At 48.2% G+C, this 27,162-nt stretch overlaps 1 protein-coding gene across 1 annotated transcript in view; it reads right to left on the bottom strand.

Annotated features, from left to right (window-relative positions):
- WWP2 (WW domain containing E3 ubiquitin protein ligase 2) overlaps window positions 1-27,162 on the bottom strand; it is a 157,728-nt gene that overhangs the window by 54,431 nt on the left and 76,135 nt on the right. The window contains exon 7 of the mRNA XM_002711669.4: window positions 7,793-7,920. Within this exon, the coding sequence (XP_002711715.3) occupies window positions 7,793-7,920 (128 nt within the window). The remainder of the gene's footprint in view (window positions 1-7,792; window positions 7,921-27,162) is intronic.

Here is a 27,162-nt window from a genome sequence, read left to right as displayed (position 1 = left end):
GCAAAGCCACAGCCTACAGTGCCAGCATCCCATATGGGTGCCAGTTCGAGTCCTGGCTACTCCACTTCCAATCCAGCTCTCTGCTATCGCCTGGGAAAGTGGGAAAGCAGTAGAAGATGGCCCATGTCCTTGGGCCCCTGCACCTGCGTAGGAGACTCAGAAGAAGCTTCTGGCTCCAGGCTTCAGATCGACCCAGCTCCAGCCTTTGTGGCCATTTGGGAAATGAACCAGTAGATGGAAGACCTCACTCTCTCTGCCTCTGTCTGTCTGTAACTCTGCCTTTCAAATAAATAAATATTTCAAAAAATTTTCTGTGAATTTTCTTTAATTTTGTTTATGTTCATCTACTTGAAAGGCAGAACAAGGGTGTGAGTGAGAGAGTGAGAGAGAGAGAAAGAAGTTATCAATCCTCTGGTTACTGCCCCATATGTCCACAACAGCCAGGCTGGGCCAGGCAGAAGCCCCAAACTCCACTTAGGTGTCCCACACGGGTGGCAGGAGTCTGAGAGTTTGAGCCATCATCTGCTCACTCCCAGGATGCACTTCTAGGAAGGACAGATGGGAAGCAGGGTAGCCAGGACTCAAACCCGGCATTCCAATATGGGATCTGAGCATCCTGGGCAGTGGCCTAACCCATGGCACCACGACATCAATTCCCAGGCTCTCTGAAATTGTTTGCTTGTTTGTTTACCTATTTATTTGAAAAACAGAGACATGGAAATAAAGAGCTTCCATTCACTGATTCACTACCCAGATACCCATAACCACAGCGGCTGGGCCAGGCCACAGCCAGAAAAAGGGAACACAAACCAGGCCCTCCAAGAGGGCGGCAGGATCCCAGTTACTTGAGTTACCACCTATTGCCTCCCAGGGTCTACACTGGCAGGAAGCTAGAGACAGAAGCCAGAGCCAGGAATGGAGCCCATTCAACCTGCTGTGGGATGTGGGCATCCTGACGGACAGCTTAACAAGTAGGCCAAACACCTGCCACTAAAAATGTATTTTTGGGGATGAACCTGAGGCACATAGAAAAGTTGAAAAGATGGTATGCCCTTTGCTTAGTTTTCCCTAATGTTAATATCTTCCATAACCAGGCACATTTGTCAGGGTAAAACAATTAATTAGCACATTACTCTTAACTCCAAGCTACACTTGGATTTCACCAGCTTTTCCACTAATGTTCTTCTTCTGTTCCAAGATTCAATCCAGGTTGCTGCATTGCCTTTAGCCTGTACGCTTTTATTAGCTCATTTATCCTCCAATGGCCTTGGGAGGAGGATACACTTATTCCCACAACAAAACTGAGACTCAAAGAGGGACCACTCAGAGACGCGCCAGGTGGTGCGCAGGTAGCAGCACCGTCCTCACACCCAGAACACCCTTAGGTGGAGGAGGATGGCTTTCCTGCACAACCTGGGTGTGAAGGGTAAACAGGGTAAGTAGGTAAAACGGCAGCTGGTCAGCCCCTGGTTTCTGCAACTGTGGCTATTTCACAAGGTACCCTCTATGCTGCTGGTTCAACATTCTAAGCTCATGAATCACATATTCATTCAGGACCAAGACATACGCTAGTCACAGTCAGCCAAAACCAAGATCGGGAATTGGAAGTTCTGCTTCTTCACCCTGGACACGTGGCCAGCTCACCGCGTGTTCCACGATGTTGAGGTGCGTGCAGCGGCACACAGGCTCGCGAAACACACGGGTGCCTGCGGGCCCCACGCTCGGACACAGAGAAGGCGATCGCCAACATCCCCAACACACGCTCAGAGCACAGGACCCACAGAAAAGACAAGCGCTCGGGGTCTCTGTGCCCAGAGACACGTGCACCTGCACTCCCAGTGCAGTCACTCGGTCAGCTCTTCACAGAGCAACCAACCTAGACGACAATCTCATCACTAGCATGGCACAGGACAGGTAAAGCTTATGTAGAGAGGACAGTTAAATGACACAGGCAAAACAACAAAAACTTACAAATGGACAAAGCCACATCTCGTTTAATAATTGATTAATGAAAAGGTTAAATCCTTCCCTAACTGACATATAATACAATGCTCATTTATACTCTATGAAGTCAAAATCTGAAATGCATTTTGGGAGAATTTATCAATGATCAAAGTATCACAGAGGAAAAAGTAGTAAAGCAGAACTAGTGCTTTCAGACATTAAAAAAAAAAGGGGGGGGAGGGGCCGGCGCCGCGGCTCACTAAGCTAATCCTCCACCTGCGGCGCCGGCACACTGGGTTCTAGTCCCAGTCGGGGTGCCGGATTCTGTCCCGGTTGCCCCTCTTCCAGGCCAGCTCTCTGCTGTGGCCAGGGAGTGCAGTGGAGGATGGCCCAAGTGCTTGGGCCCTGCACCCCATGGGAGACCAGAAGTACCTGGCTCCTGCCATCGGATCAGCGCAGTGCGCTGGCCGCAGCGCACTGGCCACGGTGGCTATTGGAGGGTGAACCAACGGCAAAGGAAGACCTTTCTCTCTGTCTCTCTCTCTCACTGTCCACTCTGCCTGTCCAAAAAAAAAAAAAAAACCCACCATGGGGGCCAGCACTGTGGTACAGCAAGATAAGCAGGTTTGAGTCCTTGGCTGCTCCAATTCCATTACAGCTCCCTGCTAATGCACCTGGGGAAACAGCAGAAGATGGCCCAAGTGCCTGGGCCCCTGCCACCCATGTAGGAGACCCAGATGGAATTTCAAGCTCCTGGCTTTGACCCTGGTCATTTCAGCCATCTGGGGAGTGAACCAGCAAATGAAAGATTTCTCTCTATATATATACTGTCTCTCCCCTCTCTTCTCTCTTCTTTCCCTCTTTTGCTCTCTCTGTAACTCTGCCTTTCAAACCCTTAATTTAAAAAATACTATAGCACATCAATAATCAAAATTCTATGAGGTTTGCTTTTCAAAACAAGAAACAAATAGATTCCCACTGTGTATAAGAAAGTGATATGTGAAAAGCACTAAAATCATAGTAAAAAATTAGTCTGTCTGATAAAAGGATTCCAATATAAGAGAAAAATTAATATAGGCCTAGACCTCATTTTATATACATTCATATGAATCATAATGTACATATCATTATAAATATAATTTGTATATACAATACATATTGTATGAGGGTACTTCAAAACCTTCATGAGAAATGGAATTAAAAGATAAGCTTATTCTGGCACAAAACATTTTAAAATCCACACATAGTTTTTTTTACCATATGTATTTTCTATGATCTTTTTGAAAAACCCTCATACTATTAACTCAGTGGAATCATTTTTTTTGCTAACATCACACAGGAATAAAAGTAAAAGGAAACAGAAAAAAGTATTTCTCTCATTTATAGACTAAAGAGAATCTTCATTTTAACAAGCAAAAAGTGAAATTACATGTTTAAAAAATGCTCAGGCACAACAAATTTTAAACGCTTAAACTCCTTTTCTACAAAAGTCATAGAAATAAGATAAAAATGGCAGAGAAATAGAGGGAAACTTGTAACAGATAAAACTTTATACCCATCAGGATGGTTACTATTAAAAACACAAAAATAAGATAAAATGCCGGCCGGTGCTGCGGCTCAATAGGCTAATCCTCCGCCTGTGGCACTGGCACACCAGGTTCTAGTGCCAGTTGGGGCGCCAGATTCTGTCCCGGTTGCCCCTCTTCCAGGCCAGCTCTCTGCTGTGGCCCGGGAGTGCAGTGGAGGATGGCCCAAGTGCTTGGGCCCTGCACCCTATGGGAGACCAGGAGAGGCACCTGGCTCCTGGCTTCGGATCAGCGCAGTGCACCGGCCTCAGCGGCCATTGGAGGGTGAACCAACAGCAAAAGGAAGACCTTTCTCTCTCTCTCTCTCTCACTGTCCACTCTGCCTATCCCCAAAAAAAAAATTTATAAAAAAATATATATATATAAAATGCCAGAGAAATACAGAGAAAACTTGTAATAGATAAAACTGTATACCCATTAGGATGGTTATTACTAAAAACACAGAAAATAAGGATATGGCAAACCAGAACCTTATGCATAGTCAGTGGGAGTAGGAAATGGAACGAGGGTTCACAGCAAATGCAATTAAAAGACAGGGTCATTTGGCATTAAAAAAAAAAAAAAAAAGTTTGATGCCCATGCACAGTTCTCTCAGAATACACATTTCCACATCCTTTGTGATGACCCCTCCCAGGTAGTGCCTAGAAAACGCAAATTCTCAGAGACAGAGGGTACAACAGAGGTTATCTGGGCTGGGGAGAAGGGGGAAATATGACTGTTCAATGAGGACAGACCTTTAGTCTGAGATGCCAGGACAGTTCTGGAAAAGCGTAGTGGTGGTGAACACACTGAACTCCACTAACTATACACTTAAAAACGCCATAAATGACAAATTCAATGTGATGTGCACTTTACTGCAATTTTTAAAAGTTGTACCTAGAATATATTAAGAACTTATATAAATCTCCCAAGTAAACTTCCAAATCTCAAAAGGACAAATAATCATATGGGAAAAGACACAAGAAAAGAGAAACACATAGAAACTGAGGAGACCCAATGAGTTTAAACCACGAGGTGGCACTTAACACTGTTAGCAAAAAAATAACAGACCGATATTTACATAATTACAAAGAAAAATTAACCTCCCACACAGCACGTCAGGTCCGTTTCACACTGCTTTAGACACTGGTCAGTGCGCCCAGACGATCTGGAGACATACAGCAGGTCTTGGACTGCAAAAATCCATTTCCTTTGACTCAAGAATTTGATACCAAAAAAACAGAGCTGGATGCAAAGGTGTTTACAGCAGCATTTTGTTTTACAACAGGAGAATGCACAAGAATTAAGAATCATTAAATGAAGCACAGCATGTTAACTGTGACGAACAGGTCCACTTAAAACAAGTAAACAAAACGACTGCATAGATACACAGGAAGAAGAAAAAAATCACAAAGTGAGAAAAGAACATTTCCCACGTGCCACAGTTACACCTGGCTGAAGTGACAAGCAAAACTGTGTGCCAGGCACCATTCCAACCACTCTACATGTTTTATATAACATGCTATGCTTGTTATTCCTTACAACTCATGAGGTATGCAAGGGAATTTCAAAATGTTTGTGGAAGATAGAATTAAAAGATAAGTTTATTTTGATTCAAAAAACTGTAAAATTCATGCATAACTTTTTCCTACTAGGCATTTTCCACGAACTTTTGGAAGACATCTTTGAGTATTCTCGCCCTAATTTTGTAAATGACAAAACTCGGGCGCTGGGAAGGGTAGGGCTGCAGGTGAGGAGCCAGCATCTGAGGCCGGCCAACCTTAACTCCCAGCCCCTGTGCATGGAAATCACATCTACAGGAGGAAGGGATGTAATTTTTGGGGTAACATTTTCAATAAAAACTGAGAAAGTAAATCATTCCACACGAGTCTCAATGAAGTGCTATACCATTAGTCTGTTTCTCTATTACACCACTTCTAAAACTTAGAAAGACTAGCTTTAGACAGACGGGCGGCCATTCACTCTCATTTTATAAAAACGGATACTTTATGGTTGGGACAACATGAAGAAACCACCTGGCCAGCCCTAGGCTCTGGTTTTATCCCAAATGCCTTTTTCATGCGTAACTGAAGTGCACAGCCAGAAAGCCTGCTCTTCGTAAGTCCCTGGCTGTGGAGCCTCTCCCAAGGGGCTTGGCTTGCTACTCCTCTCTCCCCACGTCCCGGCTCCAGCTTCTGTATGCCCTCACCACCGTCCCCCACCCCCCCAGGGAAGGTGACACCTTGCTGTTCCGATTGCATGGACATTACAGAGCCTCCGTTGCAGCAGCAGGGCACAGGCAGTGGCCTTGGCCTTCGTAGCTAAAGGACAGAAATGGCTGAAACGCAACTCCTGCCCTTCATGGGTGGGTCTCACAAACAGCCTGGGCATTCAGATGGACCACACAAAACGTCCCAAGGCAGCTGGGGTTAGAGACACAGGACTGGCCCCTGCCTCGTCTGCTGGAACATAATGTTCCCAGAGATGAGGACAATAAGCAAGGGCACCTAAAAAGCTGGGGTCGGGAAAGAGAGCTCTGTTGAAGTGGGTGAGAATATTGACTCCAAGGCCGTCACCAAATAAAGTCAATCTGGCACAGGTTTTACGGGAAAGCAGGACCGGCTGAGGGGAACCACTACCCCAGCTGTGCAGCGCCCGGGGAGAGCGCAGCACCTGGTGCACTGCACCCGGGAACCTGCCGGCTCCGCAAAGCCAGTGCCCTCCCATCTGTGGCCTCCTGCTCGTTTCCCCCAGAGACCCAGGCCTAGCGGTGTACCGGTGTGCACAAGGCTGCATGTGGTCTCCTATAACTCAGGCCACGGCCACCACCTCACCACGGCCTTCACACAGACACAGGTGATGTTCCAGCACGGGGTTCTGTGGCAGGAACAGGAGCACCAGGAGGGCTGAGACGGCAGGCGCGAGGACGAGAGCGCCACGCCGCGGCTCACACCTCCAGACGCGGTGAGCTCAGTCCCTGGCCCCAGGGAGAAGTCAAGCAACCATGCTCACAGCGAGCCCTGCCATGCCTTCAGGTCGCGGGGCGATCTGGCAACGTGATCGGCCAGAGGAAGCCCCAGTCACTGCTGCGAGAGGACTGGGAGCTACTACAAAGCAACTCAGATCGAATGGCCCTGCTCAGTAAGTCTGTCACACATGGAGTGTGACAAGGCCACGACAAGGCCCGTGGGGAAGCTGCTGCTGCAGACACGTCAGTGTCACTGACTCGCTCACACCTTATCCAACACCGTATCCCTCCCTGCAGTCTATCACGGCGGAGGGCCACGTGCTTCCCAACTGTGCCAAGTTCAGACCAGTCACCGAACACCCTGCCGGCACTCAGGCTGGACAACCTTCAGGCATTTAGAAACATGAATGCCTCCCCCCAACTTCCTATTTTTCCTTTAACTTTTTAAAAAATGTGTTTATTTGAGAGACAGAGAGAGCAAAGGTTCCCATCTGCTGGTCTACTACCCCAGTGCCCGAGAGGCTGAAGTAGGAGCTGGGAACTCAACCCAGGTCTCCCACGTGGGTGGCAGGAACCCAGTCCCTGAACCATTGCTGCCACCTCCTCTAGTCCCTGTACTGGCAGGAAAGTGAAACGTGAGAGCCGGAACCAGGCAGGAACCCCAGGCACTCCGATACAGAACACAGGCATCTGGCCGGTGTCTTGACTGCCAGGCTGAATGCCCACCCTGCCTCCTCCTTCCTTCCTGACACTCCTGATGAGAGAGAGAGCAAGACAAAGCACGACTTGTTTTGAAATAGGCCTTCCCTTCCCACCTGCAGGGAAGCAGACACGTGCTGAAAGTCTGATGTGGACGTGAACAGAACAGCCCCTAATCCATGAGGACCTCTCTGGAACATTCCCCGGCAGTAATCAGGGCACAACAGGGCTGCCTTCCACTCCAGCTCTGCTTGGAGCCACAACACGTGGTCCTCTTTCTCTACTCTGACATCTCCTTAAATTAAGGAAATAAAAACGTGTCACACGCAAATACAATGTCCCTCCCAAATGAAGCCCAAGGTTGATAAGAAATGAGTAGAACAATACTTTTATTTCTGTGCGAAGGAATCTCTTAGCAAAGCACAGTAACGTGTAGAACAAGTCAGAGATAAGAGAAGGCGGGCCCATGGAAAAGCTGATGGATTCAAATTCATCTCAGGACTGGAGTCTTCTCTCACAGGCCCCACACCCGGACACAGCAGGCAGGGTCCCAAGTCCACGTTAGGACAGGCAGAGCCCACTGCTTCCACGCAGGCTGCCTTCTGCGCTCACTCACCTGTGCCATTGGCCAGGCCATCGTGGCTTGGGTTCTTGACCGGTTGGCGGTGCCGGTTCCTCGTACTGGGGCTTTGCTCGCCAGGCGCTGTGGCTGTTCTGGCTGAACCACCTGAATGTCTGTGTGTCCTGGGGGTTCAAAGCGCAAAGCAGACAGACATAAGTTACCGTGAAAGCGAGGAAGAAGTGGGTCCTACCTGAGTTGTCGCATGCTCACTCCCTTGCTACTTACTTACTAAAACCAAGACCTTTACTGGCCCCTCCGGGTTTTGACTCAACAGAAGCTGGCTGCAGGCAGAGACCCAGGGAAGCTTCCTTCTTGGTAAAAGCCCACAAGGCAACTTCGGGCAAACTTTTCCACTTGGAGTAAACAAACCCAGAGTGAATTGCCCCCACATCTGAAATAGCTGGCAGAGTATCCTGTGACCATCACATTATTTTTATTGGGCTCAAATGTTAGAAATAAACAACCACTGGACAGGCTACAGATGAAATATTCTCCTATTAGGCAAAAGGAGCCCAAAACTTATCCAAATCAATCTTCTCTACAGCTACAAAGAGGACTGCCTTGGAAATAGCAGTCAAGGGGCGTTAAACAACTAGTCAACCCACACACTGCCTTGTTCTACCTGGAAAAGATGGCCCTGAGGCCATCTAAGTAAGTGGGCCATCAGGCAAAATGGATCTAAACCACAAAGCTAACGGTGGCATCTGGTCACAGAAAACCACACTGACACCTTCAGAGCACGCAGGGTAAGGGGCAGTGCGGGCTCACGGGTCGCTTTTGTGGCTTGCCTTCCCTCACTCGCTGCAAGCCATGTGAGCCGCCTTGGTTCAGCTGCCTTGCTGAAGGACGCCATCCGACCACTCTGTAACGACATGCCGCTTTGCCCCTGAGATGGCTTAAGCACCGTCCAGTCGGGGAAGGGCCACGCCCATGCCTCTCAGGGCAGAGGAGCAGAGGCCCAGAGAACAACATGAACAATGAAGGTAGTAACAGGGGCAGGCAGGCAGCAGGCCCAGCAGTTACGATGTCTGCATCCCACATGGGAGGGCCTGTGTCATCTCTGGCTCCAGAGGCTGAGTCTAGGTTCCTGCTAAGGCCGACCCTGGGTGGCAGCAGTGATTGTGCAAGGGGTTAGTTAGGGTCCTGTCACGTACACGGGAAATCCTGATGAGTTCTGGGCTCCCAGCTTCAGACAGGCCCAGCCATTCCGGTTGTAGGCATCTGGGGGAGTGAACCAGCAATAGCAATTCTCTTTCTGTCTCTCAAATATATTTTTTAAAGACTTATTTATTTATTTATTCGAAAGGCAAAGTTGCAAAGATAGAGAGAAAAACATAGAGACAGAGAGAGAGATTTTCCATCTACGGGTTCACTCCCCAATGGCCACAACCACCAGGGCTGGGCCAGGCCGAAGCCAGGAGCCTGGAACTGCATCTGAGTCTCCCACGTGGGCAGCATGGGCCCAACACTTCGGGCATCTTCTACTGCCTTCCCAGGCACATTAGCAGGGAGGTGGAGACCTATAAGGGACACTTGCATCACAGGCAACAGCTTAACTCCTGTGCCACAAGCCAACCCCTACATTTTTTTAAAGTAATAATAATTACTATCATATTTATTGAGCTATAGCATCATTTTCCAGCCACCGTGTATATAGCATCTCATTTAACACAGTAACCCTAAAGTTATGCTATCATTGTCCCCAATTACAGGCAAGAAAACAGATACCAAGAAGTTCTATAGAAAGTAACCAACAGAACCAAGATGCAAATGCTGGCACTTGAATTTTAAGAGTCCATGCTCTCGGGCTGCATGATGGGGGTGGGAACCTTGGACATCAGCTGGGTTCTCTTAGGCTGTTCTCTGACCAGCTACTTGGCCAATGGTGAGTCTGAAACCTGTCAGACAGTTCCCCCACTGGAAGGAGCTACAGAACCACCATTCCCCAAATATCCCATATACTACTGAGTAAGGGGAAAAAAAGCACACAAACTTTTCTTTTTACTTATTTGAAATAAAGAGTTAGAAAGAGAGAGTGAGAGAAAGAGAGTTTCCATGTACCGGTCCACCCCCAAAACAGCTGCAATGGCCAGGGCTAGACCAGGCTGATGCCAGGAGGCCAGAACTCCATCCAGGTCTCTCACGGGGGTGGTAGTGGGTCCAAGTACTCTGCGCCACCTCCTGCTGTTCTCTGGGTGCACCAGCAGAGAGCTGGACCAGAAATGGAACAGCTGGGCCCCACCTGGTGCCCATATAGGATGCCAGCACTGCAGGCTTCACCTGCTGCACCACACCACCAGCCCAGCACACAAAATTTAAAAAAAAAAAAAAATTATTTTAAGTTTTTCTTAGGTCCCCAAGAAGAGGAGAAAACTGTGAAATTTCCTAGTTCTTCATATTAGAGACTGTGTGCAGCCAAGAATGAGGAGAGGGTACAACCATCCCCTACTGACTACTCTCACTAGCACAAGAAACAGATTTTTCTGACAGAGTAGACATAAACCGAAACGTTAACAATGATTATCTTTGGATGTTGGGAATACAGATGCTTTAGTTTTTGCCTCTTGCACTCTTGGATTTTTCTAGTTTCCTTCATGGAGCTTGTGTACTTTCTGTTTTAAAAACTTTATTAAGTTGACAGGGAAAGACAGAAACAGAGCAAGCTCCCATCCACTGGTTCACTTTCAAAAGCCACAATGACTGGCACTAGGCCAAACTCAAGCTGTGGCCAGGAACTCAATCCAGGTCTCCCACGTGGGTGGGATGAGCCCAGCTATTTGGACCATCACGGATGCCCCTCATGGTCTGCATCTGCAGGGAGCCAGAGTCAGGGGCCAGAGCCTAGAACCCAACCCAGGTAGCCTGATTCGAGGCTTCTTAACTGCTAAGCCAAACACCTGGACATTTCTGAGTAAGGGCTAACACAACCTTCGAGCTTTTGGCAATTATGTTTAAGTTTGTCTTGGGGGCGTGGAGTGGAGTGGGGTGGGGTGGGGCGGGGCGGGGCGGGGAGGAGGTGGGCCCTCAGAAACTCCAGGCCTCCCTGTCTGCAGGCTGCGTGGCAGCTAAAACCGGAGCGGCTACAACTGAGCTCTGGAAAGAAAGACTCAATTCGGAGTCTCTTTTTCCATCCTATTTTTCCCTGAGCTAATTTCATAAATCAAGAGCTGTCAACCACACCTAGGTCAAAGAAAACATTTCGAAGTCCCCACTTCGCGGGAAGAAGGCTTGGTGTTAAGCATTTTACCACACCTCCTCACCAAAAGCAGAATGGGCACAGACCAGTTCCAAACGGCATGGCGGTCTTCCGCAGCTGGCGAACGTGCGCTTGCGAGAGATAAGGTTGGTTCACAGAAGGTTTACTTCAGCCAAGAAGCCCCTTATTAGGACAAAAAGCCTCTCCAGTCCGGGACTCACAGCCCCCCAAGAGAGGGCTGCACACTGCACTGAAAACACAGCTTCAACGCCAACAGCGGCGTGGCTCGGACAAGCCACGATTACTTCCAGCGGCCCTGTCCAGAGGGCCCTACCTCCCAAGGGCTCCTGGTGCCCCTGGCAGACAACTGGGTGGGTCCCCTTCCTCCCCTGGCTCCTCCCTCCCTTCTCCAAAAGGGCATGTGGTCAGGGTAGAGAGGGAACACTTTCAGCAATGTTTAACCACTAATGACAGCAGCTTAGCCTGAATGACAGGCTGGAGCAGGGCCGGGATTAGCCAGCAAACCAGAGGCAGCTGGGACCACTTTGCGTGAATTGCTGCCTGGCTGCCCGTGGCCAGCGCGGCCCACCACCCACCCCCACACACCCCTGCCCTCTCCCCACACTCTCCCCCTGCCCTACACATCTGGAGTTTCCAGTTCTTTGCTCTCATATTATCCTTAAAATAAGACACTCAGAAGAGAGGGCCTCAACAGTCGATGAAAATCTACTCAGTTTCCTCTTGGAGAACTCACTCAGCCTTTAAAAGACGAGACTGTGCCATGATGAAAAGCTGGCCCACGTGCCGAAACCACACGCCAAGGGCCAGAACAGCACCAGCACAGACGAGGGGTGATGGGGCCAGATGAGCTGGCCTCCTCCACACTGGCTTCGGCTCCGCCGGTGACTTCAGCCTTGGCTTGATCCCCCTCACCATGCCGGGGGGCAAGGGGAGTTATGCAGCCCCCGGGGGCAGTTAGAAAAGAGCTGCCCAGCCTTGCCAGTCAGGCCAAACTCTACACGTGGTTCACGTGGCCTCGTTACCGAAACTCAGCTCTCCTTATAGTGTGTCCTTCCCAGAATGCTGGTGTGGCCTCAGGCTCGAAGGCCCCCGAGGAAGGCCAGTGATGCCAGCGCTGCAGGATTCTCTCGCCATGCTCCTCAAAGCGGTTCTGATGCAGACGAGCAGCCCAGGAGAGGGCTCTGGGCTGTCCCCAGGCATCTCAGCTTTGACCTCTGTCCTCAGCTGCCACCTGACGATCAGAGCCACACCTTGGGACATCATGAAGGCTGCTGTTTCCTCGTTGTGAGGCCCAAACAGAGTCCCTGCCCTCACAGTCTGCACATTAATGGCAATGCTCAGAGAGGCATGTGCACCACCGCAGACAGTGTTGATGTGCGGGAGCCCCTGGGCTGGTGGGTGAGCCCAGCTGACTCCTGGACATTTTCACCTCCCTGACCCTGTGATAAACAGCGCGTGTACGGCAATCACACAAAACAAAATCAGGTTTCTCTTAAAAAAAAAAAAAGAAGCAACAGCAGCAGCTCTGTTTCACAACATTGCAAATATACTTTTAATGCAGCTGAACTGTACACTTACAAATGACTAAGACAGGTGCCAGCACGGTGGCACAGCAGGCTAAGCTGCTGCTTGAGATACCGGCACCCTGTATCGGAGACCCAGCTGCTCTGCTTCTGATCCAGCTTCCTGCTAACGCACCTGGGAAACCAGTGAGGATGGCCCAAGGACTTCTGCCGCGGCAGAAGACACAGATGGAGTTCCTGGCTCCTGGCTTTTGCATGGCTCAGCTCTGACTGTTTCACCCATTTAGGGAATAAACCAGCAGATGGAAGACGCTCTTATCTTTGTCTCTCCCTGTCCCTCTCTCTGTTACTCTACCTTTCAAATAAATAAATAAATCTTTTTTTAAAAAAATGACTGTGATGTAAATTTTATATTTTTTACTTTTTAAAAAAGATCTTATTTGAAAGGTAGAGTAACAGACAGAGAGAGGGAGAGACAAAGAGAAAGGTCTTCCATCTGCGGGTTCACAGGGCCAAGGGCCACAACAGCTAAAGCTGGGCCAATCCGAAGCCAGGAGCCAGGAGCTTCCTCCCAGTCTCCCACACAGGTACAGGGGCCCAAGCACTTGGGCCATCTTCTCCTGCTTTTCCAGGCCATAACAGAGAGCTGGATAGGAAGGAGCATTCGGGACTGGAACTAGAGCCTATATGGGATGCTGGCACTGTAGGTGGAGACTTAGCCTACTATGCCACAGGGCTGGCCCCTATCTTTTCTTCTTTTAAGAAAATGAAGCCAATTCTAGCATTGGTAAGGGAAAAAAATAGATAAATAAAAAATGAGGAGTCCAAAATGGCAATGGCTCTCATGCCAGAAAACAAAATTATTTGCTAAATGAAAACCTGGAATTCAAAATTTGGCAGTGGCTCAAAATTTAAGATTTGCAAGTCAATCATACAATTTATGTTGAAAATGATTTTTTAAAGCAGTTAATTCCTACAACTCAACAATAGAAACCTAAAAGACCTGATTTTAAAATGAGCAAAGGACTTGAACAGCCATTTCTCCTAAGATAGCCTACAAATGGAGAACAAGCACATGACACCACGCTACACTCTGCTAATCATTAGAGAATGCAAATCAAAACCCCAGTGAGGTATGACCTCACACCCGTTAGGAGGGCCCTATCAAAGGAGCAGAAAAGAACAAGGGCTGCTGAGCAAGTGGGGAAACTGGAGCCCTGGTGCACAATGGGTGGGAATGTAAAACCGGTACAGCCACCACGGAAACCAGAATGACAGCTCCTCAAAACACTAAACACAGCATTACCACAGGATCCAGCAACCCCCAAAAGAACTGGAAGCAGGATCTCTCAGAGACATCTGCATGGCCTTGCTGATAGCAGCACTGTTCGTAATAGCAAAGATGTAGAAGCAAATCATCAACAGATGAATGGATAAAGAAGACACAGCACACCCACACAACGGAGTATTGCTCAGCATTGAAAAGGAAGGAAATTCTGACACAGGCTCCAACGTGAATTAACCGAGAGGACATCACGCTGAGTGAAATACGCCAATCACAACAGGACGGACACCGCGGGATCCCACTTACATCACCTCTAGAGCAGTCAAACTCAGAGTCAGAAAGAATGATGGTTGCGACGGGCTGAGGGAAGGGGAAAACGAGTAAGAAATTTGTAGACAAGCAAAAATATTTATAAAATACTATCAGAAAAGAATTTTTAAAAAAGATTATTTATTTTAAATGCAGAATGACAGAGAAAGAGAAAGAAAAGATCTTCTACCCACTGTTTCCTCCCAAAATGCCCACAATAGCCAGGTCTGGACCAGGCCAAAGCCAGGAGCCAGGAACTCCATCTGCGTCTCCCATGTGGGTCTCAGAGATCCAAGTACCTGGGCCAACATCTTCTGCCTCTCACGGTGCACACGAGCAGGAAGCTGGACGGAAGCAGAGGTGGGACTGAAGCACAGGCACCCCAATGTGAGATGCGGATATCCCAAGCAGCAGCTTGCCCTGCTCAGCTATAATGCCCGCCACAACTCCCCCCACCCCGCCCCCAAAGCATACTAAGGCTCCATCAAAATTAAAATGCTTACTCTTCAAAAGATATTGTCAAGAAAATGAAAGGATATTCCACAGACTGCAAATACATATCTGATCAAAGACCTACATCTACTAATGAAGCAGTTCTGTATTCTGATTATAGTGGTGGCTAGCTATATTAAAACACATGATAAAGTTTCATATATACCAAAAAAATAAAAAAGCTCATGTAAAAACTGGAACAAGGGCTGGTGCCGTGGCTCTCTTGGTTAATCCTCCGCCTGCGGTGCCAGCATCCCATATGGACACCAGGTTCTAGTCCCGGTTTTTCCTCTTCCAGTCCAGTTCTCTGCTGTGGTCCGGGAGGTCAGTGGAGGATGGCCCAAGTGCTTGGGCCCTGCACCCGCATGAGAGACCAGGAGGAAGCACCTGGCTCCTGGCTTCAGATCGGCGCAATGCCGGCCGTAGTGACCATTTAAGGGGTGAACCAGCAGAAGGAAGACCTTTCTCTCTGTCTCTCTCTCTCATTGTCTATATCTCTGCCTGTCAAAAAAAAAAAAAAAAAAACAACAAACCAACAACAACAACAAAACACTGAAACAAAAGACCTACATCTAGAATATATAAAGAACTCTCAAAACTTCGCAGTAGAAAACAATCTAATATTTTTTAAATCATCAGAAGTTTTGAATAGAGACAGGGAATTGACACAACAGTTATGACTGCTTGGGATACCCACATCCCATATCAGAGCACCTGGGTTCAAGTCTTGGCTCCACTCCCAATTCCAGCTTCCTGCTACTATGCACTCTGGGAAGCTCCAGTAACTGGTTCCCTGCCACCCACGTGGGAGCCCTGCATTGAGTTCCCAGTTTCTAGGCTTTTGAGGAATGAACCAGCAGAAGAGAAGTCTCATTTTCTCTCTCCCTCTCAAATAATTTCAAAAAAAAGACCAGAACAGGCACTTCACCAAAGAATCTACAGATGCCAAATAAGCACAAGAAAGATACTCAGAATCTGTAGTTCTTAGGGAAATGCAAAGCAAAACTTCGATGGTATACCATTACACATCTATTAGAATAGATGGAATTTAAAAAAAAATTAATGAGTGCTGGTGAGGATGCAAAGTAACTGAAACTCTCTCATCCAGTGCTAGAGGGAATGCAGCATGGTTCACTCTGGAAGGCAGCTTGGCAGCCTCTTTCAAAGTTAAAGATGGTTTAGCACACAAACCAACATTCTTACACCCAGGTATTTACCCATGAGAAATTAAAACAAATGTTTACACAAAAATCTATCTACAAATATCCATAGTGACTATTTTCATAGTTGCCCAAACTAACAACTCAGCATCCTTCAATTTGTGAATGAAATGACAAAAAAAAGGGGCACATGCATACAGTGGAATACTACTCGGGGGAAAAAAGGAACAAACTACTGACACGTGCAACCACACAGATAAACCACAAATGCAATGCGTTAAGCAAAAGAGACCCAACAGGCTACAGAGCGCATCATTTCCTTTTCACTGAGGAAGAGAGAAAACATTAAGGGAAGAAAAGAGATCAGTGGGGAAAAACGGAGAGGTTAACAGCAAAGCGGTACAAGGGAACTTTCTGGGATGATGAAACTTTCTTTTTATTTATTTTCAATTTTTTTAGAAAGGGAGAGAGGAGGGAGCGAGAAAAGAAAGCCCTTATCCACTGGTTCACTCCCCGAATTCCCACAGTCAGCCACAGCCCAGAACGCAGAACTCCACGCAAGTTTCCCATGTGGGTGGTAGGGACACAGAAACTTGAGCTGTCCTGCAGGGTGTGCATTACCAAGAAGCTGGAATCAAGTGGAGCCAGGACTTAATCCCAGGCATGCCAATGCGGGATGCAGGTGTCCTAAGTGGCACCTTAGCTGCCGAGCCAAACACTCACCCCTCAGTAATGAAACTGTTCACATCTTGATTACTGTTCACATCTTGGTTACCTTGACTGGATGCTTCTGTTGAACTATATACTACAGAGAGCGAATATTTCTGTTTGCAAATTATACTTCAATCAACTACTTAATGATGTAAAAAAAAAAAAATTCTCATGTTTCAGCCACTACAAAAACATCTCACCAAATGAAAAAAATAAAGTGAACAAGTTTTAGAAGGCAGGTAACCTATGGTGTGAGGACATTCTAAGAAAGAAAACAAAAGAGCCTGGATGGGCTTGTGATTGAGGCTGAATTCAGAATCTTGCAGATGTTTTTATATTAATGAATGCGGGAGTTCCTTAAAGCCTAGGGATACATCCCACCCAAATGTCAAATGAATGCAGGTGTCCTGCATATTCCTCTGTCCTGGTGAAAGAGGCCCAGGCTATGAAGGGGAGGGTCGTTGACCTCTGGCCCACTGATATGCAAAAGGCAAGTTTCTGGATACACAAGGATATAACAACTGATGCTGATTTTCCTTTATCTTGAACAACACAGAAGCCACAACTGCCTGACTTCCAACCCAGGGAAGTTACCAGAATTACCAGAACCAAGACGGCTCCTGTCCTTCACACTGTCCCTCTCAGGAGTACTCTCAACTGGTCATTGTCTTTTAATAGCAGCATGGAAAAAAGAAACCAAGCAGGGCTGGGCCAGCTTCCAGCAGTACAGAACCAGCAAGAAACAGGCACTTAAAATAGAAGCATGGAAAAAAAACAAAACTGGGAACGCATGATGGGAAAGGCAAGGGTATCCACCACTCCACCACTCAAGGACGCATCAATAAGCAAACCTACTCCCCCATACCCTTCCCATTTCTTCCTGTCCACTCAAACCTGGATTGGACAAACAAGACAGAGAAGGGGCAAAAAGGAGAAGTGAGCTGGGAAAAGGCACAATTCGAGTTAAAATGGAACCATTCTAGTCATTCCCAGGGTAATTTACGGCTGCACACCACACCCTATCTCTAGGCTGCCAGCTTCACAAATGACAGGGAAGGTAAAAATAAAACTGCTGCCAAGTTCATCACAAATTACAAGAAGACAAATGGTTTACTTTTGCTCACCCTGGAGAACTGAGCAATCCTCTCAACAGTGGCAGCTTTATTAGATGAAATCATCCATCTTGAGAGTGTGTGCAATAAATTGCGATTTATCTAATCTAATTCCAGGTTGTATGCTCATCTTAACCGAAACGAACGCTCCAACACTCTCTCAAACTTGAAAGAGAGCTAAGGTTCAGAGGGTAAGTGTTCACCTGCTTAGTGCAACAGTGTCTGGCTTGAGGTTCCCAGGACAGACAACAGCACACGGTTTACCCTATGACCTGGAATCATCTGAACCTGAACTACAAGGCCGTCAACCTCCATTAACGTACAAGAGAAACCTGCATGGAAGCACCCACTTGTCCAGATGCACCCCACGGGTGTCTGGATCTTTTTATTCCTGCATTAGCATCTTGTATGCACCTGGCCCACCCGCAGCTTCACCATGCTACAGCTCCTCACCTGAAAGACTGCCTAGCACGGTGAAAGGACTGGGCTCTGCAGTATGTTATAGTGCTAGTTCTGAGCGAACTTGACGTGGGTCAGGCAGGCAGCCAGTGAAGGACAAGGAGCTGAGGACTGCCAACACCTACACCACATTCAGTACCCAAATCCTATCACCGTGGAGGCAACTCCTTTTTTCTTTTTCTAAAGATTTTATTTATTTGAAATGCAGAATTAGAGAAGGGGGAGAGAGACAGAGATCTTCCATACATTGGTTCACTCTCCAAACCACTTCAATGGCCAGGACTCGGCCAAGTCAATACCAGGAGCCTGGAATTCCATCCAGGTCTCCCACATGGGTGCAGCGGCCAGAGCATGTGGGCGCCTTCTGCTTTCCCAGGTGCATTAGGAGGGAGCTGGATGGGGAGTAGGGCAGCCAAGACTCAAACTGGCACTATGGGATGCCAGCATCATAGGTGGAGGCTTAACCTGCTATACCACAACACCAGCCCCCAATTCTCTCTCATGAGGTTGCCTATACTACTATACCTTTGCCTTTTTTATTTTCAAAGATTTATTTATTTATTTGAAAGTCAGAGTTACAAACAGAGAGAAGGAGAGGTAGAGACAGAGAGAGAGGTCTTCCATCCACTGGTTCACTGCCCAATTGGCCACAACGGCCAGAGCTGTGCCGATCCGAAGCCAGGGGCCAGGAGCTTCTTCTGGGTCTCCCACACAGGTGCAGAGGCCCAAGGACTTGGGCCATCTTTTATGGCTTTTCCAGGCCATAGCAGAGAGCTGGATCAGAAGTGGAGGAGCCGGGATACGAACTGGCGCCCTTACTGGATGCCAGCACTGCAGGCGGCTTTACCCGCTACACCACAGCACCAGCCCCGCCTTTGCCTTTCAATAAATCCTGCTTTTCTGTCATCTAGATCTGCATCTCCTGGTTGTACTCCTACATGTGGGACATGAACCTGGACAAAGTCTAGCTGGGGGTTGTCTGAGCCCAGCCAGGGCTCTCAATCCCCACTACATCTTGACATGACAGATCACACGGGCAGGCATACTCTTCACCTAGCAGGCTCCGAGGTCAGCTCCTGGTCTGCAAGTCCCTTTGCCTCTCACTTCGTCCTCATCATTTCCCGCACAGCACTTCTGTTTGTAATTACGTATTTGCTGTATGCCAATTTTTTATTCTTATTTCCAAAGATGTATTTATTTATTTGAAAGGCAGAGTTACAGAGAAAGAAGGAAAGACACAGAGTTCTTCCATCTGCTGGTTCACTTCCCAAATGGGTGCGATGACCGGGGCTGGGCCAGGCCAAAGCCAGACGCCAGGACTTCTTACAGATCTCCCACATGGGTGGCAGGGGCCCAGGGTTTGGGTTGTCTTCTGTCGCTCCCCCTCTTCACGGAGGAACGACACTAGACCCTGCGCTGTTCTTTTGTCTGCTCGGCCCTCCCCGGGTTTGCTGCTGGTTCTTCCCGGGTTGGCCACCGTCCCTCCACCTCCGTGGAGGGGCGGGCCCCCCTGCCACTTTCCCCACTTCCGCGGGGGAGCGGCACACCGCCGGCCGGCTCTCTCGGGGGCTGCTCAGATGTTATTCGGATGTTCCCCTTAGATGTTCCCGGTGCATGCCGTCTCTCTCCTCCTTTATAGTCCTCTTCCACCAATCCCAACTCTGCTACCCACACGCCGAGCACGCTGCTCTCCTCCAATCAGGAGCAGCTCTTGCAGTTCATTGGTCAAACTGGAGGCAGCTGCGTAGAAGCTGTTTACTCCTCTCCCAGCGCCATATTGTGGGAGAGCAGATGCATAGAATAAGTCTTAATTCCAGTAACTTAGTCTAGTCCGAGTTGCTCCCCACAGTCTTCCTCTGCTTTCCCAGGTGCATTAGCAGGGAGCTGGGTTGGAAGTGGAACAGCCAGGACTCAAACAGGCTCCCATAAGGGATGCCAGCACTGCAGGCAGCAGTCCAATTCACTGTTCCCCAACACCAGCCCCATGCCTATTTGTGTAATGTTTGTCTTCATCAGTTTCTTTGGGGGCATGTTTTCTGTGTTTCTGTATACCCAGCGCTAGACTGTGCCCACCCCCACAGTGGGCACACAAGTGGCTGCTGAATGAATGAAAGAACCAAGTGGGACCTGTAATCGCTGATACTTTGTATGTTCTTTCCAATCCCAGTCACTTATCACCTCCCTCACTCCATTAAAGAGTGGGAATCTATGCCTAGGGACGCCATCCACAGTCTGCCAGGAATACGGGAGGCAACAGGGCTACTGTCTACCAGACAGGCTACACCTAGGCAGCAGGTAGCATCAGTCTAGCGTGTCACAGTCTAGAAATCATGTTATCCGACTCTTACTGTGACACATACATAGGCTAAAATTGCAAGACTGCTTCCAAACTAACATTTTATTTGGTATGTTTGTTTTGTCTGTTCTAGCTGTAATTTTTAAGCACACTCCAACTGGTAAAGACCAGGCAAGTGATTAAACAAGGGAATTGAGAGAAACACATTTGACTGTAGGCAGACTTTTTAAATAACCCCCAACCAAATGCCTATAGCCTGTGAATACGATGAGAGTCCCACCCTTGGCTGTGTCAGGTCAAACAGCACAGCTGACCTTAGGACCAAGCATCTCAGCAGGCCTCCTTTAACTCCACCTCAAAGCAGAGCACTTACTCCAGCAGGGGGCAGGAGACAGAATGGGAGAGTGAAGCACAAGGTGGATTTTGAGTCCCCCTTCCTGACTTGAAAATGGAGGGAGTCACCTAAGCGGGACTGTCGAGAGAGGCCTGGCTGACCGCTGACCGCCAGCAAGGCCCTTGGCTCCTCAGTCTCCAGGCGGACGTAACCGAATCCGCTGAAGACCTGAGTGAGCCTTGAGGCGGTTCTTCCCCAGAGTCAGGAGAGGAATGCAGCCCTGCCGATGCCTTGATCTTGGCTTTGTGAGACCCCAAAGGGAGAACCAAGCCACCCTGAGGACTTCAGAACTGTGAACTGATAAACAGCGTTATTTGAAACCCTAAGTTTGTGGTGATTTGTTACACTGGACTTTAAAACAAATACATACTTTCAATCCACCTCAGTGACAAGGTGCACAGAGATATTAACTCACAGATACATGGCCAGACAACAGCCTCAGCCCAACTCTCGCCATCTCCCTCTCTCTCTCTCTCTACCTCGCTCTAGGTGTAGTTATGACACTGCTCTGCGGAATCCAGCGCCCATCTGAAGGGGACAGCACCACGGTGATTCCAGTGTCCTTTATGAGACACTTCTGAGATTCAACAGCTGCTTGGGAACAGGAACAGCGACAGACTGCGTGAGATGTGACCGTTCTCAGCGGGCAAGTGACATTCTTTATTTCATGGAGCTTTCCATGTTTTCTCAAACAAGACTTATTTATTTGTCAACTCGTCTCTGCTTCCATGGTTATCCTTACAAGTTGCAAGGATCTGTGAAGAAAGCATTCACTACGGAGATATCAATCACGAAGAGAAAACAAGCGGGAACGACAGACTGAGCAGGCACCGGGAGCCTGCCCCACACTGGCGGTTTGGCAAAGCCTTGCGAAGCACAAGGCAGTTCTGATCAAAAGTCTCCCCTATGCCCTGTGCCCCTGAAACTATCCCATCTCAGGAGTCAAGGCGCCAGACCCACCCCACAGTTCTGGCAAGTGAGCAGCAGGAACACAAGACTCTTTCAGCTCAACAAATATTTACTGAGCGGCTGCTACGTGCGGCACGGCACTATTTTAGGTCCTGCTAGGGACACGGAGATGAATGAGACACACATGGGCCTTGCCGTGGTGATCGGCCGAGAGCTTCAGCACCACCCTCCCTACAGACCCCTGGCCCCTGCAAAACAACAAACTACATCGAGGGCCGAGAGCTTCAGCACCACCCTCCCTACAGACCCCTGTCCCCTGCAAAACAACAAACTACATCGAGGAGGGAGAAGTAACTCCTCCAGAGCCTTCAAGTCATCATTCTTTTCTAAACGTACCCCCAAAAAAGTAGGCTTAGATATAAAATAAAACTTAACCAATTTTAAGGGTAAAACCTTTATGGTAAAATTTTAAGAACTAAACCAATCGGGTCCTAATCTCCCCTTTTACTCAACAAGACAGTAAACATTTGCACCATCTCCTATGGATTTTCACTACTTTTTTTTTTTTTAAGATTTATTTATTTATTTGAGTTACAGAGACAGAGGCAGGGAGCACAAAAGAGAGGTCTTCCATCCATTGGTTCACCCCTCAAGTGTCCACAATGGCTGGAGCTGTGCTGATCCGAAGCCAGGAGCTTCTTCTGGGTCTCCCGTGCCAGTGCAGGGGCCCAAGAACTTGGGCCATCCTCTACTGCTTTCCCAGGCCCTAGCAGAGAGCTGGATTGGAAGCGGAGCAGCCCGGACTGAACTGGTGCTCATATGGGATGCCAGCACTGCAGGCAGTGGCTTTACCCGCTATGCCACAGTGCCAGCCCCTTCACTACTTTCATTACAAAAAAATGTGTCATTTTGTCATTAAAAAGGTGCACCTTCAAAGGCATTTGTAAGCACACCAATCAGATACAATGCACAGAGCAGCTACAAGCTTCAGGGAAAGCAAACAGAAAATCCTCCACTAAGGAGCCAGCAAGACCTGACTCTTCACACTGCAAGGTGCAGAATTTCACAGTCCACTATCAAATCATCTGAGAGGCACAGAGAGCTTCAGCTCATCAAGAGGCTTCCAAAGACAGGCTAAACACAGGCTTCAAGCTTAAAGTCAGTCCAAGGTGGGCAACAACCAGCCACGAACATTTTTAAAAAGTCAGGAAAGACAGAAATTAACACAAGAGGATAGTAACAACTCCAGGGATACCAAGAATCGTAAGTATAAATGGACTAACTGTGAGAAGTTTAAAGACAGAAGTTACCGTATTGTTTTTTTTTAAATCCAGCTAAATACTGTTACAAGAAACAGCACCTAAAATGTAAGGAGCAAAACAGATGAAACTGAATGGATGGGGGGGGGGGAGTTACAAAATCTTCTTCAAATCTCTGCCTAAAGGCCCCCCTCTCACTGACGCCTTCCTTCACCGCCCTAACAATCGCAGTCTGCTCTTAGGGAATACAGATACACATATTTTTGCACGAATCAGACTTAACTTTTTAAATAACAGAGATCAATAAAAGCATACAAAAGAGGAACACCCCAGCAGTCCATCTGATTTTAAGTCAAGGTACAGAATGTTTCTAGAAAGGATGAGTTCACGATGTTATATCTGCACAAAATCAGGGGGTTCTGGGACTGTAACTTGGACAGAATGACAAAAGCATTCTGATAAAGCAAACTAACAAGCCAATGACTAATAAACAACCAGCGAATAATGCACAAATGGGAAATGAGAAGAGGAAGCCCAAAGAACATTAAGAACATCACCCTCACCACATTTTTACCAAGTTTACATAATAATTTCATGAGACCTAGTACATGTGGATCACAAAGCAATAAAAATTCTAGATTTCAGTTCTGTGACTATTTTTACCTAATACAAAATGAAAGCCTACGTGCAGAACTATTCAGTATTTGAAAGGAGTCATTCTACTCAGGCTAGAGAGTAAGCCATCATAAAGACAGCCAGTAAACCGATCCCAAATCACACCTCCCCAGACCCGAGCACACTCAAAAGGAGCCTTCCAGTGCTAACAGAATCCTAAAGGAAAAAAATCTAACCTCAGCAACCAAATCACAGCCACCAACACCATGGCTTAAGCAATTCTCTTTCCTTGCCACCCACCTCTTCCAAAGCATGTGCAGGAAAAGAACGCTTTGTATGTCACTAGGGAGATGCAAATGGTCAGAACACTTGACAACACTGAATGCTGGTGAGGGTGGAGAGCAATAGGAATTATCATCCCCTGCTAGTAAGAACACAGAATGGTACAGCCATTTTGGAACACAATCGGGAGGAATCGAACAAAAGCAAGCATACACTAACCACATAATCCAGCAATCACTTTCCTTTATATCTACCCAAATGTCCACACAGAAATCTACACACAGATGTTTGTAGAAGCTTTATTCATAGTTTCCAGATTTTGGAAGCAACCAGGATATCTTAAAAGGGTAAATAAATAAATTGCTAAAAAATACTTAGCACTAAAAAAGGAATGTGCTGTTAAGCCACAAAAAGACATAGCACCTTACATGCACGTTACCAAGTGAGAAAAGCTAATCTCAAATGCCACACACCGTATAATCCCAACTATATGACTTTCAGAAAAGGCAAAACTATAGAGCCAATAAGATCAGTGGTTGCTGGGGCTGAGCGAGGAAGGGATGAACAAGAACAGAGAAGCCTGTCAGGGCAGTGAAAACTCTCTAGAATACACGATGGTGGATCCACGTTACCAGACATTCTTTCAAACTACAGGATACGTAACACCAATGTAGACTATGAACTCGGGCGATAATGCTGTGTCAAGGTAGTTTCCTCAATTATAGTGCGTGCAGCACACTGGTTCAACATGACGACAGCAGAAGCTGTGTATACCTCCAGGGAGAGGCATATTGGGAATCTCTGTCCTTCCTCTCTATTTCCTTACAAATCTAAAATTGCCCTTGAGAAGGAAGAGAGGGAGGGAGGGAGGGAAAGCAAGGAAGAGAACACATGGAGGGCTGGATTTGGCTTGCAACCACAGTTTGCAATAACTATCACCCCTAATACCTCGGTATCCACACTGACAAATGACTTCTTTTCCTTGAATACATCAGGTCCTCTCATTCCCCCTTACATATGCCAATGCCGCAGCCTCTGCCCGCGGTGGTGACCCTGGCCCTCACTTCATTGCTTGGCAGATTCCTCCAAAATAGAGCTCATCCATGTGAAGCAGCCCCCAAACCTCAGGTGCATGTGAGTGATTTCCCACAACATTCTTCTCGCCTGTGTACACAGCACCATGATGAGATCCGCCACACCACACTAGACTGGACTTGTCCCCTACATACCCGACTCCCACTACAGACAGTTTTTGGCGTCAGGGACCACGACTTATCATATTCTCATCACCTAAACCCAGCTCACAGCAAGGACTGAACACTGCCTTCAACTGTGTGCCTTCTTCCCAGGTCCCAACCAGCTTGCCAGCCCATGCCGTATCTCTCTAGGCTCATAAAAGAAATGCCACACAGACACCTAGGCCATAAACAGATCTGAACAGACAAATGCATCACGCCGTGCATGTCACGTGCCATTTTAATTGATGCATAATTAATAAGTCAGTGTGTGATTCCTCTCTCTGGCTTTGAGAGCCTAGACAGGCCTTCATCTGTGGTCTCCATCCTATGACACTCTTTCCTTTCTCTTCCCCAGCAACAGCAGCGCGGCCATAGCCAGGTTTTAAGCCAAAGCCATCGAGGGGGAAGCCTGAGTGGAAATGGAAAGGTGCTAAACCCAGCTGCATGCCCACAGGGTGACATCCCCAAATCAAGTAGTGTTCTGTCATCTCCACGGGAGGACGGGAGGACAGCAGAAAGGGCCAGCACTGACTGGGAGGAGGGCCCCACGCCCGAGGGCTCAGCGCCCATCCGTCCCTCGTTCCCCGTCAGCCTTGCCTCCCAGTTCTCCCCCGGCCCTCCCAGGACTTCCTGAAGTGTTCCCAGCAGGCTCACACCCGGCTGGGTTTATTTTTCTTTCCTTTCTGGGACAGGCTGTCTGCCGACAGAGGCTGATGAGCTATTTAGAGCTCACCAGAGACCTTGGGGCTTTATAAGTCTCCGAGAATATAGCGCTTCTAAATCTTCAGAGGTCATTAATGCCAAAGGCAGGGGAGCCAATACATCTGATATGTTTTCATCAAAGCAGCACAAAAAAGAAGGGCAAAGGAGGGAGAAGGAAAACTAGCACAAGAGGTTCTGAAACTTGGTCCTGTGAAAGAATCAGTGGTGGAGGAGGAGGGTTAGCAGCAGATTCCGACCCACACTGGCACAGCACCCCATCGCCCCCCCACACACACACGCATTCTGCATGCTCACATGCACTCCTGCACAAGATAACTGAAACACGTGTGCACAGAAACAAGGACAACAAGTGGCTTCAGCTGCTGCATACAGCCTCCAGAACAAGACTCCTTAGGGTTTTCGGACCTACTGATAAAAAACTTACAACCTAAAAGCAAATGAAATGTATTCTTCTGCCGGCGCCGCAGCTCACTAGGCTAATCCTCCACCTTGCGGCACCGGCACACCGGGTTCTAGTCCCGGTCAGGGCGCCGGATTCTGTCCCGGTTGCCCCTCTTCCAGGCCAGCCCTCTGCTGTGGCCAGGGAGTGCAGTGGAGGATGGCCCAAGTGCTTGGGCCCTGCACCCCATGGGAGACCAGGATAAGCACCTGGCTCCTGGCTCCAGATTAGCGCGGTGCACCGGCCGCAGCGCACTGGCCGCAGCGGCCATTGAAGGGTGAACCAACGGCAAAGGAAGACCTTTCTCTCTCTCTCACTGTCCACTCTGCCTGTCAAAAAATTTTTAAAAAATGCATTCTTCCATTTTGGGGTGCCACTACAGTACAGTTACAGGGACACCAGGCTGAGGAGGCAGCAGTCAGGTCAGAGGCCGCGCGTGGGGAGCAGCATCGCGCACAGACTGTCCTGTGGACTTGGTTTCACCTGAACTCCCCAGTTTCACCCAACAGCTGTGGAGAGGAAACCAATCACAGGGGACTAAGAATCAGCAAAGCACAACAAAGGAACTCAGGCACCCGGCTTTGCACTCCTCAGTCTAGACTGTCACAACCACTTGGAAACAGAGCAATTCCAAAGAAAGCTGCAAAACCAGCAGGGCCCCTTCTACTGGGTTCTTCCCCCACACCCATACACCCTGCTGGGCCTGCTTAGCTCCTGGAACCAGGAAGCCCCTGCAACACTGAACAGAGCCATCAGATGACAGACGGCGGCGGTCTTAGCAAGTGCCTGTCCCACACGCTCCTCATCATCCCCACTCCACAGACTGATCCCTCCTCTCTTAGTTTTATTTGCCTCTTTCATCAATCTCTCTCATATCACAATGATGGAACTCACTCTGGCACCCTCTGTGTGATGTATACACGATACCGGGTTCATAGTAG

The sequence above is a fragment of the Oryctolagus cuniculus genome, chromosome 18, assembly GCF_964237555.1.
Source record: "Oryctolagus cuniculus chromosome 18, mOryCun1.1, whole genome shotgun sequence".
NCBI classification, from domain to species: domain Eukaryota; kingdom Metazoa; phylum Chordata; class Mammalia; order Lagomorpha; family Leporidae; genus Oryctolagus; species Oryctolagus cuniculus.
The sequence above is the reverse complement of the archived record's forward strand: the minus strand, read 5'-3'. Positions and strand labels throughout refer to the sequence as shown.